Here is a 15,868-nt window from a genome sequence, read left to right on the forward strand (position 1 = left end):
GGGAAAGATTAGACCCAGAGAAAGGAATGAATTATTCTAGAATCCAGCTGTGCCACCACAGCCTGCTTCATACCCCGTGTTCCACCTCTGAAGAATGGCACTTCCATTTCTGTATTTCGATCCCTTGGTTGGGAAGATCCCCTGGAGAAGGAAATGGCTACCTACTGGCCTGGAGAATTCCATGAGGTCGCAGAGAGTCGGACACGACTGAGCGACTTTCACTTTCACTTTCAGAGCAAAAAAATGTGATTATTTTGGGCCCACCCAAATAATCCAGGATAATGTCTCTATTTTCAAGTCAGTTGATTCCAAACCTTAATTCCACCTGCAACCTTAATTTCCCTTTGCCATGCAATCCCAAGTGGCACAGTGGTAAAGAATCCCGACTGCCAATGCAGGAGACGTTGGAGACACAGGTTTGATCCCTGGGTCGGGAAGATTCCCTAGAGTAGGAAATGGCTACCCACTCCAGTATTCTTGCCTGGAAAACTCCGTAGACAGAGGAGCCTGGCAGGTTACAGTTTCTGGGGTCCCAAAGAATTGGACATCACTGGAGATTAGGACATGGACACATTTTGAGGGAGCTTTATTCTGTTTACCACTGAATAATTGGAAAGTGAAAGTTTACAATGCATCACAAAATCAAATGTCTAAAAATAAATGTAATTAAACATGTTCAAGACTTCTATACCGAACTAGAAAATACTGGAAAGAAATTGAAAACTTAGATTGATAGAGATAGACCATATTCATGGAATAATGCACTCAATCGTTTATGATGTCACTTCTTCCCAAAATGATCTGTACATTCAATATAATCCCAATAAAAATACCAATTTATTCTTTTGGTAGAAGTTAGCAAGCAGATCCTAAAATTAACATTGAAGTCCAGAGGACCTCAACTTGTAAAAACAATCTTGAAAAAATTAGACTTACTCTACTTGATTTCAAGATTTACTAGAAAACTATGGTAATTAAGGCAGTGTGGTAGTGACATAAGAGCAGACAAACAAGTCAATAGAACAAAATAGAGTCTAGAGATAGACCCACATATACATAGCCAATTGAATTTTGACAGAAAGAGGCAAGACAATTCAGTGACAAATGGGAAATTTTTTCAAGCAAAGACTCTGGAGCAACTGTGTAAACATACATAAACATGTGAGGATATAAAAAATATTATGAAAAAAGAACACTTGACTAGGGGAATTAGATGGGCTTGATTGAAACAGGATAAAATTATAAAATAAATAAATTTTTTAAAAAGCAATTAAAAAAAAAAGAAAAAGAAACAGGATAAAATTACCCTTGCTTTTGTGGAGGGCTTACTTCTACAGGTTTCCTAAAACAGTAACCTCTAGTCCTTTCCACTGGCTTTTTGAGGGGTAGCATTGTGTGGTAGGGGCTTCCCTGATAGCTTAGGTGGTAAAGAATTCACCTGCAATGCAGGAGACCCAGTTTGTTTCCTGGGTCAGGAAGATGCCCTGGAGAAGGGATAAGCTACTCACTCCAGTATTCTTGGGTTTCCCTGGTAGCTCATACGGTACACAATCTACCTGCAATGCGGGAGACCTGGGTTCGATCCTTGGGTTGGAAAGATTCCCTGGAGGAGGGCATGGCAACTCACTCCAGTATTCTTTCCTGAAGAATCTCCATGGACAGAGGAGCCTGGTGGGCTACAGTCCATGGGGTCACAAAGAGTCGGACATGACTGAGCAACTAAGCACAGCACAGCATTGTGTGATAGGCAGAATTGTAAGATGGTCACCAAGATGCCCACCTTGGGTGTACACACCTTGTATAATGCCCTCCCCTTGAGTGTCAATGGAGCCTATGACTTTGACAGGATAGTTATTACCATGTTATATGAGCCTCCATCATAGCCAACTTGGAGTGGGAGAAGGGTTGGAATCAGAGGGATATGCTTTTGTTGGCCTGAAAGAAAGTAAGCATCCATGTTTTGAACTGCCTAAGGGGGCCACTTCAAAAGGAACTGCAAGCAGCCTCTAGGAGCTGAGAGCAGTCCCAGACAATGACTAGCAAATAAACAGGGACCTCAGTTGTACAACCCCAAATAACAATTCTGCAAACAATCTGGATGACCTTGGAAGAGGACCTCAAGCCCTAGAGGAGAAACATAACCACAGCCATCACCTTGATGGTAGCCTTGCAAGACCTGAGCAGAAGATCCAGCTAAGATGTGCCCAGACTGACTCCTGGTCCAAGGAAGCTGTGAGACATAGATCTGCACTGCTTTAAGCTACTATGTTTGTGGTAATTCGTTATGCAGCAATAGAAAACTAATACAGATGGCACATCTGTCCAAGATGCACAGGTCATCTTGCATAAGACCAATTTCTGATTCTCCTTTCACACCTGCCTTAGGGATCAGTTGTACCAGGACTGAGGATCAAACTGTTTTGGACATAGTTGTAGGAGAATAATACCCCAAATACCCTTTGAGGATTTGGAAGGTCCATTTTGAGTCAAAGCAATTAATATTGCTCTGAGTCATTAACCCAGCTCCTCCTGAATCATGGGTCTAATCAAACATTCAATGTTAGAGAAGGTCCAGATCCTACTGAGTTCAGCCCTCATAGGGCTTCATAGTTGGACATTTGAAACTCTTAAAACTGGGTATTCACTGTACAGTCATATCTATGGAGTAAGCCTAGAGTGACATGGACCCTTGGATCCTTGGGGGGTTCATTCCAAGGACCAAGTTTCTGGGTACATGCTAACCAGTGAGAACTTTGCCAGGCTAAACCTTCCTGTCATAGCATCTGTGCAGTGCTGAGTCTGACAGTTTGAACATTTTAATATCTGCAGTAAGTTGAGCTGGAAAATCAGAATGGAAATGCATAAAATTAATTGCGCTCATCTCACACGCTGGTAAAGTAATGCTCAAAATTCTCCAAGCCAGGCTTCAGCAATACATGAACCGTGAACTTCCAGATGTTCAAGCTGGTTTTAGAAAAGGCAGAGGAACCAGAGATCAAATTGCCAACATCTGCTGGATCATGGAAAAAGCAAGAGAGTTCCAGAAAAACATCTATTTCTGCTTTATTGACTATGCCAAAGCCTTTGACTGTGTGGATCACAATAAACTGTGGAAAATTCTGGAAGAGGTGGGAATACCAGACCACCTGACCTGCCTCTTGAGAAACTTGTATGCAGGTCAGGAAGCAACAGTTAGAACTGGACATGGAACAGACTGGTTCCAAATAGGAAAAGGAGTACATCAAGGCTGTATATTGTCACCCTGCTTATTTAACTTCTATGCAGAGTACATCATGAGAAACGCTGGGCTGGAAGAAGCACAAGCTGGTTTCAAGATTGCCGGGAGAAATATCAATAACCTCAGATATGCAGATGACACCACCCTTATGGCAGAAAGTGAGGAAGAACTAAAAAGCTTCTTGATGAAAGTGAAAGAGGAGAGTGAAAAAGCTGGCTTAAAGCTCAACATTCAGAAAACTAAGATCATGGCATCTGGTCTCATCACTTCATAGCAAATAGATGGGCAAACAGTGGAAACAGTGGCTAACTTTATTTTTCTGGGCTCCAAAATCTCTGCAGATGGTGATTGCAGCCATGAAATTAAAAGACGCTTACTCCTTGGAAAGACAGTTATGACCAACCTAGACAGCACATTGAAAAGCAGAGACATTACTTTGTCAACAAAGGTCCGTCTAATCTAGGCTATGGTTTTTCCAGTGGTCATGTATGGATGTGAGAATTGGACTATAAAGAAAGCTGAGCGCCGAAGAATTGATGCTTTTGAACTGTGGTGTTGGAGAAGACTCTTGAGAGTCCCTTGGACTGCAAGGACATCCAACCAGTCCATCCTAAAGGAGATCAGTCCTGGGTGTTCATTGGAAGGACTGATGTTGAAGCTGAAACTCCAATACTTTGACTCATTTGAAAAGAGTGCTGGGAAAGATTGAGGGCAGGAGGAGAAGGGGATGGCAGAGGATGAGATAGCTGGATGGCATCACCGACTCAATGGACATGGGTTTGGGTGGACTCCGGGAGTTGGTGATGGACAGGGAGGCCTGGCGTGCTGCGGTTCATGGGGTCGCAAAGAGTCGGACACAACTGAGCGACTGAACTGAACTGATATCACTTTCATTTTCTCATTGCAGAATCAAAATTACAAGGGCCATGGATTGCCGAAAGGAAAAGAACGGTGAGTGGTTCCACCCAGTCCAATAAACCCAGAACTAATTGCTGCCTTCCTTCCTTCCTTCCCTTTGTCCATCTCTCCCTTCCCCCCTTCTTTACTTTGATAATGATAAGGATAATGATAATAAACAATTAGCAAGCACTTGCCAGGCCCTGGGCTTGTTGCTTCACTTGCTTATCTCATTGAATCCTGACCACAATTCTTTGAAGTAGATACTACTGTTCTGTCCATTTTACAGATGGGGAGATTGAAACTCAGAGAAGCTGTTACTTGCTCAAGACTGTAGGATCTGTTAGTGGCAGAGCTTGTTGGACTCCACAGACCATGTTGTATCTGTGTTCCCTTGCCTCGTTCAATAACCATGTGAAGTGAAGTTGATAACTCAAATGACAAATCCATTCTAAACTTCTGCACCACTCTGCAACAGTAACCTGGGTGCAGAACTCAGCACTTTTTGGATTTCTTAAACAGAATCCACATGCACGAAGCAGGAGTGAGCAATGCAGACTTTACTGAAGATTTTTGTGGGGAGTTAAGGAGGTAGTTACATTGCACACACCATGGCAATTCTTTTAGAATTTTCTTATTTCATTTAGATATTTCTATTTTTTCTAAAGTCCTTCCTGACTACACCACCACTGGGGAGGACACGCATGATCGCTGACCTTTCTCTCATGTAGCACCCATCTTCTTTGCTTTCTGTCTATATGTATTGACTGCTTTCCACCAATTTTAAATCTTTCACTCTTGCACGCAGAGCGATTCCACTATGTTCCCGATCCTGGCCCCAAACTTACGCATCTGCTCCCACCTCAACAAAACAAAGATCACTTCTGATAACAGAACCCATCCATTTGTTTTATTCAGTGCAGTTCAGTTCAGTCACTCAGTCGTGTCCGACTCTTTCTGACCCCATGGAGTACAGCATGCCAGGCTTCCCTGTCCATCACCAACTCCCACTGGTGATGTATGTTGCCATGGATTTCATGTATGTTATATTGTTTGATACTATCCCATAAGGCGCTGAGATCTGTTCTTCTAAATTTTTTCTTTCTCTAATTCAGATTGAATAATTTCTATTGTCCTGTCTTCAAATTTACTATCTTTCAATTGTTTTCTAGCTTTACTGAGGTGTAATTGGCATATATAGTATTGTGTAAATTTAAAGTGTATAATGTGATGATTTGATACACATATATATGTTAAAATGTTTACCACAATAAAGTTAGTCAACACATCCTTCACCTCACATAATTACCATTTTGTTGTTGTTGTTATGGTGAGAACACTTAAGATCTACTCTTAACAACTTTCAAGCATATCATACAGTATAGTTACCATGCTATACATTAGATCCTCAGAACTCATTTCTCTTATAACTGGAAATTTGTACCCTTTGACTAACATTACTGTCCTTTCTTCGATAATGTCCGATCCCCTGTTAAATTTATCCTATGAATTTTTAATTTCAGATACTATAATTTTCAGTCTTAGATTTTTCCATCTTGGTTCTTTTTTAGACTTCCAATATCTTTTCTGTAATAACTCATATATTTACTTATTATATCCATCTTTTCACATAAATTATTTAACATATTTATAGTATGTGTAAAGTCTTAATCTAATAACTCCAATAATTGGGTCATTTTTTAGTTTATCTCAATTGGCTGTTTTCCTCTTGATTATGCATTACATTTTTCTGCTTTATTATTGCATGTCTTATATTTTTTATATTCCATTCTGCACATTGTGTGTAAAAAATAGTGAAGACCAAAAAAATTGTTGCATACAGCCACTTCGACACCCACATATATTTGTGTACATGTGTTTGTGTACAGGCGTACATCCTTTTATTATACTTTGCTTTGTTGCACTTTACAAATACTATGTTTTTTTTACAAACTGAAGGTTTGTGGCAACCTTACATTGACCGAGTCTGTTTGTGCCGTTTTCCAGTAGAATTTTCTGCCTTTGTGTCTGTGTCACACTTTGGTAATTCTCACAACATTTCAGATTTTTTCATTATTATTATATTTATTATGAGAATCTGTGATCAGTGATCTTGATGCTACTACTACATCACACTGAAGACTCAAATGACGGTTAGCATTTTTTTTAAAGAAATAAAGTATTTTTAACATTTTTTATTTACGTATTTATTTATTCATTTTATTCTTTGTTGTGCTAGGTCTTCATTGCTGCACATGGGCTTTCTCTAGTTGTGGCCGGTGGGGACTACTCTTCGTTGTTGTGCATGGGCTTCTCTTGCTGCTGAACACAGGCTCTAGGCAGATGGGCTTCAGTAGTTGTGGATCAAGGGCTTAGTTGCTCCAAGGCATGTGGGAGCTTCTGAGACCAGGGGTCAAAATCGTGTAACCTGCATTGGTAGGCAGATTCTTAACCACTGGACCACCAGGGAAGTCCCAGCAATAAAATGTTTTTAAATTAAGATATGTCCATTTTTAAAGAGACACAATGCTATTGCACACTTAACAGACTACAGTATAAACATAACTTGTTATATGCACTGGGAGCATGGGTTGGATCAAAGCTTTAATACACTGACTTCATCCTGAGCCTAGCCTCCTGTACTGCCATTTTGAGCTTGTTAGTATCTGACCTGGGAGGAGGTTGGACTGCAGTTTTGTTTTGTTTTTTAATTTATTTGTTTGATTGTTTTTGTTTACTTTGGGATTCAACTCTGGCAGGGCTGCTGGAATGCAAGCACCATGTGCAGAAGTCTGGGTTTTCTCTCAGTCTTACTGTTTTCTATAGTGCTCCTTTCTTAAGGAAATTTGCCAGAATCCAGCTTTCTTTCATTTGGTTTTGGAAAGGGCTCTTCCAGACTTTTATCCACCCTACATGTTGTCTGTGCTGTGCTGTGCTTAGTCAGTCAGTCTGACTCTGCACAACCCCCAAGGACTGTAGCCTGCCAGTCTCCTCTGTCCATGGGGGTTCTCTAGGCAAGAATACTGGAGTGGGTTGCCATGCCCTCCTCCAGGGTATCTTCCTGACCCAGGGATCGAACCCAGGTTTCCGGCATTGCAGGTGGATTCTTTATTGTCTGAGCCACCAGGGAAACCCAAGAATACTGGAGTGGGTAGCCTATCTCTTCTCCAGGGGATTTTCTCAACCCAGGAATCGAACTAGGGTCTCCTGCATTGCAGGCGGATTCTTTACCAGCTGAGCTACCAGGGAAGCCCACATGTTGTCCAAGCTCGGCTAATTTCTCCTGCCACTGCAAAATCTATCTTCCACTGCTGGCATCGTTCCCTCACTTGTCCAACTCAGACCCAGATCTGGAAACTGCTGCATTTTCTCTGCTCCTCCATGAAGGCCTTGTTTCTCTCTGGAATTAGTTCGTCAAGTTTTCTTTTGTCTATTCCTCTCCACTAGTCCCATGAACAAGGACATTTATTCTATGCATTGTTTTCTCATTGTTGCTATAGGATTGAAACTCTTTCACATCCTTTTATATCATAACTAAAAGCAGAAGTCCTTTTTATCATAATTTGCATTTCTTGGTTATTGATAAGGTTGAGTATATTTTAACATGCTTACTGGTCATTTAAGTTTCCTGTGCTATTAATTTGGGCTTCCCTGGTAGCTTGGCAGTAAAGAATCCATCTGCAATGCAGGAGATGCAAGTGCTATCCCTGGGTCAGGAAAATCCTTTGGAGAAGGAAATGGCAACCCACTCCTGTATTTTTGCCTGGGAAATTCCATGGACAGAGGAGCCTAGGGGGGGCTATAGTTAAGTTTCATATAAACTATGAGGTCTAAGGGACTTCTCTGGTGATCCAGTGGTTAAGAATTTGCCTGCCAATGCAGGGGACACAGGTTCGATCCCTGGTCTAGGAAGATCCTGTTTGCCAGGGAGCAACTAAGTCAATGCTCTGCAACAAGAGAAGCCTCTGCAAGGAGAAACCTGTGCTCCACAATGAAGAGTAGCCCAAACATAGCAACAAAGACCTAGCACAGCCAAATATAAATAAATAAATTAATTAAATAAAATTAATTTTTACAACTAGTTCACACAATAAAGTATGAGGTTTAAGTCTAGGTTCATATTTTGCATATGCATATCAAATCGCTGCAGCACCATTTATTGAAAAGGCTATTCTTCCTCTATTGAATTGATTTTGTTCATTTGTCAAAATTTAGTTAGGCATATTTCCTTGTTCTTTTTTCTCTTCTCTAGGTCTCTGTATCTCTTCTTCTGTGAATACCACACAGTCTTGATTATCGTAGCTGCATAATATTTTGAAATTGATTAGACTGATTTACCGCACAGATTGATTATATTCTTTGCAGCCGAAGATGGAGAAGCTCTATACAGTCAGCAAAAACAAGACCAGGAGCTGACTGTGGCTCAGATCATGAACTCCTTATTGCAAAATTCAGGCTTAAATTGAAGAAAGTAGGGAAACCACTAGACCATTCAGGTATGACCTAAATCAAATCCCTTACGATTATTCACTGGAAGTGACAAATAGATTCCAGGGATTAGATATGATAGACAGAGTGCCTGAAGAACTATGGGTGGAGGTTCGTGACATTGTACAGGAGGCAGGGATCAAGACCATCCCTGAGAAAAAGAGATGCAAAAAGGCAAAATGGTTGTCTTAGGAGGCCTTACAAATAACTAAGAAAAGAAGAGAAGCAAAAGGCAAAGGAAAAAAGGAAAGATATACCCATCTGAATGCAGAGTTCCAAAGAATAGCAAGGAGAGATAAGAAAGCCTTCATAAATGATCAAAGCAAAGAAATAGAGAAAAACAGTAGAATGGGAAAGACTAGAGATCTCTTCAAGAGAATTATAGATACCAAGGGAACATTTCATGCAAAGATGGGCACAATAAAGGACAGAAATGGTATGGACAACAGAAGCAGAAGATATTAAGAAGAGGTGGCAAGAATACACAGAAGAACTATATAAAAAAAATCTTCATGACCCAGATAACCACGATGGTGTGATCACTTACCTGGAGCCAGACATCCTGGAATGTGAAGTCACGTGGGCCTTAGATTTGATAGACAGAGTGCCTGAAGAACTATGGATGGAGGTTTGTGACATTGTTCAGGAGGCAGTGATCAAGACCATGAATTGTATAAAGGCAAAATGATTGCCTTTCATCACTACAAACAAAGCTTGTGGAGGTGATGGAATTTCAGCTGAGCTATTTCAAATCCTAAAAGATGATGTTGTTAAAGTGTTGCACTCAATATGTCAGCAAGTTTGGAAATCTCAGCAGTGGCCACAGGACTGGAAAAAGTCAGTTTTCATTCCCATCCGAAAGAAAGGCAATGCCAAAGAATGTTCAAACTACCACACAATTGCGCTCATCTCAAACGCTAGCAAAGCAATGCTCAAAATTCTCCAAGTGGAGCTTCAACAGTACATGCACCAAGAACTTCCAGATGTTCAAGCTGGATTTAGAAAAGGCAGAGGAACCAGAGATCAAATGCCAACATCCTTTGGATCATAGAAAAAGCAAGAGAGTTCCAGAAAAACATATACTTCTGCTTTATTGACTAAGCCAGTGCCTTTGACTGTGTGGATCACAACAAACTGTGAAAAATTCTTAAAGTGATGAGAGTACCAGACCATCTTACCTGCCTCCTGAGAAATCTGTATGCATGTCAAGAAGCAACAGTTAAAACCGGACATGGAACAACAGACTGGTTCCAAATCAGGAAAGGAGCTTGTCAAGGCTATATATTGTCACCCTGCTTATTTAACTTATATGCAGAGTACATCATGAGAAACACTGGGCTGGATGAAGCACAAGCTGAAATCAAGATTGCCAGGAGAAATATCAATAACCTCAGTCACACAGATGACACCACCCTTATGCGGGAAAGTGAATTAGAGCTAAAAAGCCTCTTGATGAAAGTGAAAGAGCAGAGTGAAAAAGCTGGCTTAAAACTCAACATTCAAAAAACTAAGATCATGGCATCCAGTCCCATCACTTCATGGCAAATAGATGAGGAAACAATGGAAAAAGTATCAGACTTTATTTTTTTGGGTTCCAAAATCACTGTAGATGGTGACTGCAGCCATGAAATTAAAAGATGCTTGGTCCTTGGAAGAAAAGCTATGACCAACCTAGACAGCACATTAAAAAGCAAAGACATTACTTTGCTGACAAAGGTCCATCTAGTCAAGACTATGGTTTTTCCACTAATCATGTATGGATGTGAGAGTTGGACTATAAAGAAAGCTGAGTGCCAAAGAATTGATGCTTTTGAACTGTTGTGTTGGTGAAGACTCTTGAGAGTCCCTTAGACTACAAGGAGATCAAACCAATCAATCCTAAAGGAAATCAGTCTTGAATATTCATTGGAAGGACTGATGCTGGAGCTGAAGCTCCAATACTTTGGCCACCTGATGCGAAGAACTGACTCACTGGAAAAGACCCTTATTCTGGAAAGATTGAACCATGAGAAGAAGGGGACGACAGAGGATGAGATGGTTGGAAGGCATCACCAACTCGATGGACATGAGTTTGAGCAAGCTCCGGGAGTTGGTGATGGACAGGGAAGGCTGGCGTGCTGCAGTCCATGGGGTCGCAAAGAGTTGGACACGATTGAGTGACTGAACTGAACTGAAGTGACCCCACTTTATTCTTCTTTTCAAATTTGTTTTAGATATTCTAGTTCTAATATCTTTGTGTGTTTGTATGTGCTCAGTTGCTTAGTCATGTCTGACTCTCTGCAACCCCATGGATCGTAGCCTGCCAGGCCCCTCTGTCCATGGAATTTTTCAGACAGGAATACTGGAGTGGGTTGCCATTTCTTTCTCCAAGGGTCTTCCCGACCTAGGGATTGAACCTGCATCTCTTGTATCTCCTGCATTGGCAGGTGAATTCCTTACCATTGAACCACCAGGGAAGCCCTTCTAATATCTTTGCCTTTCCACATATATTTTAAAATTATCCTACAAAAAAAATCTTACTAGGATTTTGACCCCAGGAATTACATTAAATCTGCACACCAATTTGGGAAGAGTTGACACCTCTACTGAATCTTCCAATCCAAGTACATGGTACAGTTCTCTATTTATCTAGATCTTTGAATTTTTGCTTTTGTAGTTTTCAGTACATAAGTGCTGCACATGTTTTGTTAGATTTGCACCTAAATATGCCTTTTTAAAAAGAACTTGTAAATTGTATTTTTAATTTCAGTGTTCATGTGCTCATTGATAATATATAGAAATATAACTGATTTTTGAATATTCATTTTATATCCTGTGATCTCACTGATCTCACCTATTAGTTCATGAATTGTTTCTTAGATTCCTTGAGAAGTTTTACATAGTCATCTGCAAAAAGGGACAATTTTCTTTCTTCCTTCCCGACCTACATCACTTTTCTTGCCTTCTTGAACTGTCTAGAACTTCAGTCTGGTGCTATGTTGAATAAGAGTAGTGAAAGTATAGGAGAAGGCAATGGCAACCCACTCCAGTACTCTTGCCTGGAAAATCCCGTGGATGGAGGAGTCTGGTAGGCTGCAGTCCATGGGGTCGCTAGGAGTCGGACACGACTGAGCAACCTCCCTTTCACTTTTCACTTTCATGCATTGGAGGAGGAAATGGCAACCCACTCCAGTGTTCTTGCCTGGAGAATCCCAGGGATGGGGGAGCCTGGTGGGCTGTGGTCTATGGGGTCTCACAGAGTCGGACACGACTGAAGCGACTTAGCAGCAGCAGCAGAGTTGAAAGTACACATCTTTGCTTTTTTCCTGGGTTCCTCATATGTTCTTCAAATATGTCCTTAGTCACTCATTGAAACATTTTTATGATGGTTGCTTTAGAAAATTTGTCACATAATTCTAACACATCTGTCATTTTGGCATGGGTATTAGCCACATTGATATTTTCCTGATTCTTGGTGTAACAAGTGATTTCCAATCGAATCTTGAACATTTGGAGTATTATGCTGTAGAACTCTGGATCTTGTTTAAACCTATTTTAGGTGACATTTGCTGACCCTGCTCTGGCCAGGGAAAGAAGTATGGTACCTCCTCATAACTGTCATGTAGGGTAGTCTAGGTTCCCCACTTGGCTTCCACTGACGCTTGAGGGTAGAGGGGGCTCCTTCTTACTGCTGGGTGGAGTGGGAGTTCTGGCTCCACTAGGCCTCTGCTGATTTCACCCTGGCTGGGAGTGCCTTGTTCCTGCTCCCCACCTGACCCACTCAAACACTGCAGGAGGTGCAGCCTCATTACAACTGGGTGGTAGTGAAAGTCCTGACTCTTCACCAGGCCTCTGTTGACAATCAACCCAAGGGAGAGGGGTGCCTCCTTACTGCCAGGTGGGGATGGAAGTCCAGGCACATGGTCTCCACTGTCACAGCGGGTGTGGGCATCTTACTACCACCTGCTAGTGATGAAAGTCCCGGCTCCATCTTTGACCTTCTCTGTCACCAACCTACCCAGGTGTCTTGGGGGATGTTGGATGCCTTGTTACAACCCAGTGGGAAGTCTAGAGTCCCCATTTAGCCTTTGCTAGGCCACAGAGTTGGCCAGAGTACAGAAGATATTGTCTAAGTCTTCCTTTCCTGGTTGGAGAGAGGGGCTTTTATTGGAGCTTTTTTGTCTGTGCCCATTAGTGTTTCAGACTTGCCAGCTTCTTCCTCTCTACGCCTGGGACCTATGAGGCAAAAAGACAGCCCAGGGAATTTACCACATGCAATTCTTTGGGTCCTGAGATCCTTACCCAGTCGATCTGCCTTCTTCTGTCCACCTTTCAGTGTCTTCTTATGTTTGTTTTATATTTAATGTCCTGGGGTTGTAGTTTTCCTGGTAGGAGGAAGAGGGAAAAGTATATCCATTCCATCTTCTCAGATGAGTAACAGAAAGGGGGATTTTCAAATACATATCACTTAATATGCTTCCCAGGTGGCACAGTGGCAAAGAATCCACCTACCAATGCAAAAGACACAGGAGGCACTGGTTCAGTCCCTGCGTTGGGAAGATCCTTTGGAGAAGGAAATGGCAACCCACTCCAGTATTCTTGCTTGGAGAATTCCATGGACAGAGGAGCCTGGTGACTACAGTCAATGGGTTACGAAGAGTCAGACATGATTGAGCGACTGAGCACACACATAGCACACATCATTCGATATGAGAGTTAGCAGTGGCATATGTAAAGCCACCAGACCATAGAAAGCACTGAAGAAAGTGACTACTATTATATCTCAGTGATTCAAAGATTCTGTAATTCTCAATTTGATTTTTTTAAGTGTTTCATGCTATGATGCTAAATTCTGAGATTTGGTGATTCTGTTTTGGAATTTCCAGGTATGGAATTAACATTTCTTCCTTTTCCTTTTTTCCTATCCCTGGACCATCCTAGGGAAATAGTTGATTCTGAGCAAATGTTCTGTTGCCTTTTCTTGCAGAGAGCAGAGAGCCTCAATCCGGTTCAAGACCACTCTTATGAATACTCTCATGGATGTCCTTCGCCACAGGCCAGGATGGGTGGAAGTAAAGGAGTAAGATCCCTCCCCCTCCACCAGCCTCATCTGTCCTTCCCTTTGTCTCTCAGGTCCTTGTCTCCCTTTGTTTTTCTCCCATTTCCCCTGGGTGGCCTCTGGGATTTGTTCCAATTTGGCTATGACAGGGGCCAATGTTTATTTAGCATTCCACAGTGTGTCAAGTGCATTACTGATGCCATCTCTGTCTTATTTAAGCCTCATAACCATCCAGAAAGAAGTGATTATGTTCAGAGATATTAAGCTAGTTGATTAAGGTCACACAGAAAGTAAATGTCAGTGTGGGGTTCAAACCCAGTGCAAGCTGACTATTCCACAGGCAGTGTCCTTTTGATCTCTATGCATCCAGCACAGACTCACAGGGTGAATTCTCCCGTGATAGCAGGTCCTGGCCTCTGACTAATTCTGTGACCCTGAACAAGTGTTTTGACCCCTAAACTTACATTTCTTCTTCTATATGGAGCCCTCTGGATACTGAAATGAACAAGCATATGACCCCTGGCACATAGTAGGTGCTAATGTTAGTGAGGGTTAAGGTTTGGATGCATATAGAAGAGATACAAAGTAAAAGAGGCTTTGACTGGCTAGAATTTATTTACCCCTCCCACTGAAGTCCAGATGTAGGAGGTTCAGAGATGGTATGGAAATGTGGGACCCATCTGCTTCCATCTTTCCACTCTGCTATTCTTTGAATGAGGCCTTCAACCTCATGGTCTGAGGTGAGGCTCCTGCACATTCCAAGCAGCAGAAAGTAAGAAGGAGACAAGAAAAGGCAAGTCCTACTCTTGAAGGATGCAACTCAGAAGCCTCTCACATTTCACTGGCCAGAACTTTGTAATGTGGCTGCACCTAGCTGCAAGGGAATCTGGAAGATGTACGCTTACATTTTCCCAGATAAATGTTGAGAATCCTATGATGGTAGGAAAAGGAGAGAATACCTATGAAGGCTGAGGGCAACCAGCTGCCCTGCCAGGGTCCTCAATAAGTATTTGTTGTATAACAGTAGCTAAGCCTGCTAGACACTCTTCAGGACTTAACATGCATGACCTCTTTGAATAATTCCAGCAAACCTTCCAGTAGGTGCTATTATTATCCCCATTTTCTTGAGGAGAAAAATTGGACAAAAAGAGTTAAAAAAAAAAAAACAACCACGAGGTCATTCATCTTGTAAGGGCTTGAACTAAGGTTTGTGTCTAGTCTGTCTGCAGAATCCCAGGCTCATCCTCCCTGTTCTAGCAGCCTCTTGGTAAATGAAGAAACAAATGAGTGAATAGGTGAATCTATGGTTCCTACTTCCTGGTGCTGGAGTCTAGTAGGGGAGACAGATTTTGACTAAATCATCCCACAAAAAATTTAGAAATTGGCTGTTGGTGCCAAGTTGTGGTGTAGGTAATCCAAGATGGCAGAGTTCTCTCTTTGGTGCTTTGGGTGAATATTACAGTGGTGATGATGGTGGTGATGGTGATGATGGTGATGATGGTGATGGTGGTGATGATGATAATAATGATGTTGGTGATGATGGTGATTATAGTGATAGAGGTGATGATGGTGGTGATGATAATGATGGTGGTGGTGATGGTGGTGATGGTGGTGATGATGGTATCATGATAGTGATGGTGTTGATGATAGTGATGGTGGTGATATAGTGATGGTGGTGATGATGGTGGTGATGATGGCAGCTACAGGGATTTTCCAGCTGTGGATTTTCCTTCTTGATTCTCTCATGTAGCACACTTATCTTGGAATGAACTCTCCTTCCCTGGATCTTGAAGGACTGGATGTAGTGGAGAATGAGGCAAGGGAAGTGTATAGGAAAAGGCACTGTCCTGATCTTCCCTGTGACCTCAGGCTGCCCCCTGTCCCTTCTCAGCCTTGTTCCATAATCAAGTGGGAAAAAGTTTGAGGGTTTGTCTGGTGCTGATGCTGGCTAGCCCATGAAATGAGTTGTTTCCTGGCTGATCCCAAATAGCCTCAAGAGTCCTCACATCAAGGGCCAGAGGCCAGGGTATTTACACCAGACATGGCTCAGTGAATGTGAGGCCTTGTCCTTAGGACCTAAGCTGGAGTCTGGTATTTCTGGACAGAATGAGGCCCCAGTTCAGACCACAAGCCTGTTAGGTCAGAGTTTGGAACAAATGTGGCCAGAGCTGTCCCTTCCCTTGCTTCCCACAAAGGAAGTGACCATG

The 15,868-nt window shown here is 42.0% G+C and overlaps 1 protein-coding gene across 11 annotated transcripts in view; it reads left to right on the forward strand.

Moving 5' to 3' along the window:
- The window catches only part of TTLL9 (tubulin tyrosine ligase like 9), a 51,032-nt gene that overhangs the window by 1,000 nt on the left and 34,164 nt on the right, over window positions 1–15,868 (forward strand). For 7 of the 11 annotated variants that reach the window (XM_081559553.1, XM_081559548.1, XM_081559550.1 and 4 more), the window contains exons 2-4: window positions 4,146–4,189; window positions 8,388–8,631; window positions 13,590–13,682. In XM_081559553.1, coding sequence (XP_081415679.1) covers window positions 13,627–13,682 — 56 coding nt within the window. In that variant the 5' untranslated portion in view covers window positions 4,146–4,189; window positions 8,388–8,631; window positions 13,590–13,626. The remainder of the gene's footprint in view (window positions 1–4,145; window positions 4,190–8,387; window positions 8,632–13,589; window positions 13,683–15,868) is intronic. The other 4 variants (XM_081559543.1, XM_081559544.1, XM_081559545.1 and 1 more) reach the window with 1 other exon arrangement.

Source organism: Giraffa tippelskirchi, chromosome 13 (assembly GCF_054371585.1).
Source record: "Giraffa tippelskirchi isolate mGirTip1 chromosome 13, T2T-mGirTip1v1.2.pri, whole genome shotgun sequence".
NCBI lineage: Eukaryota > Metazoa > Chordata > Mammalia > Artiodactyla > Giraffidae > Giraffa > Giraffa tippelskirchi.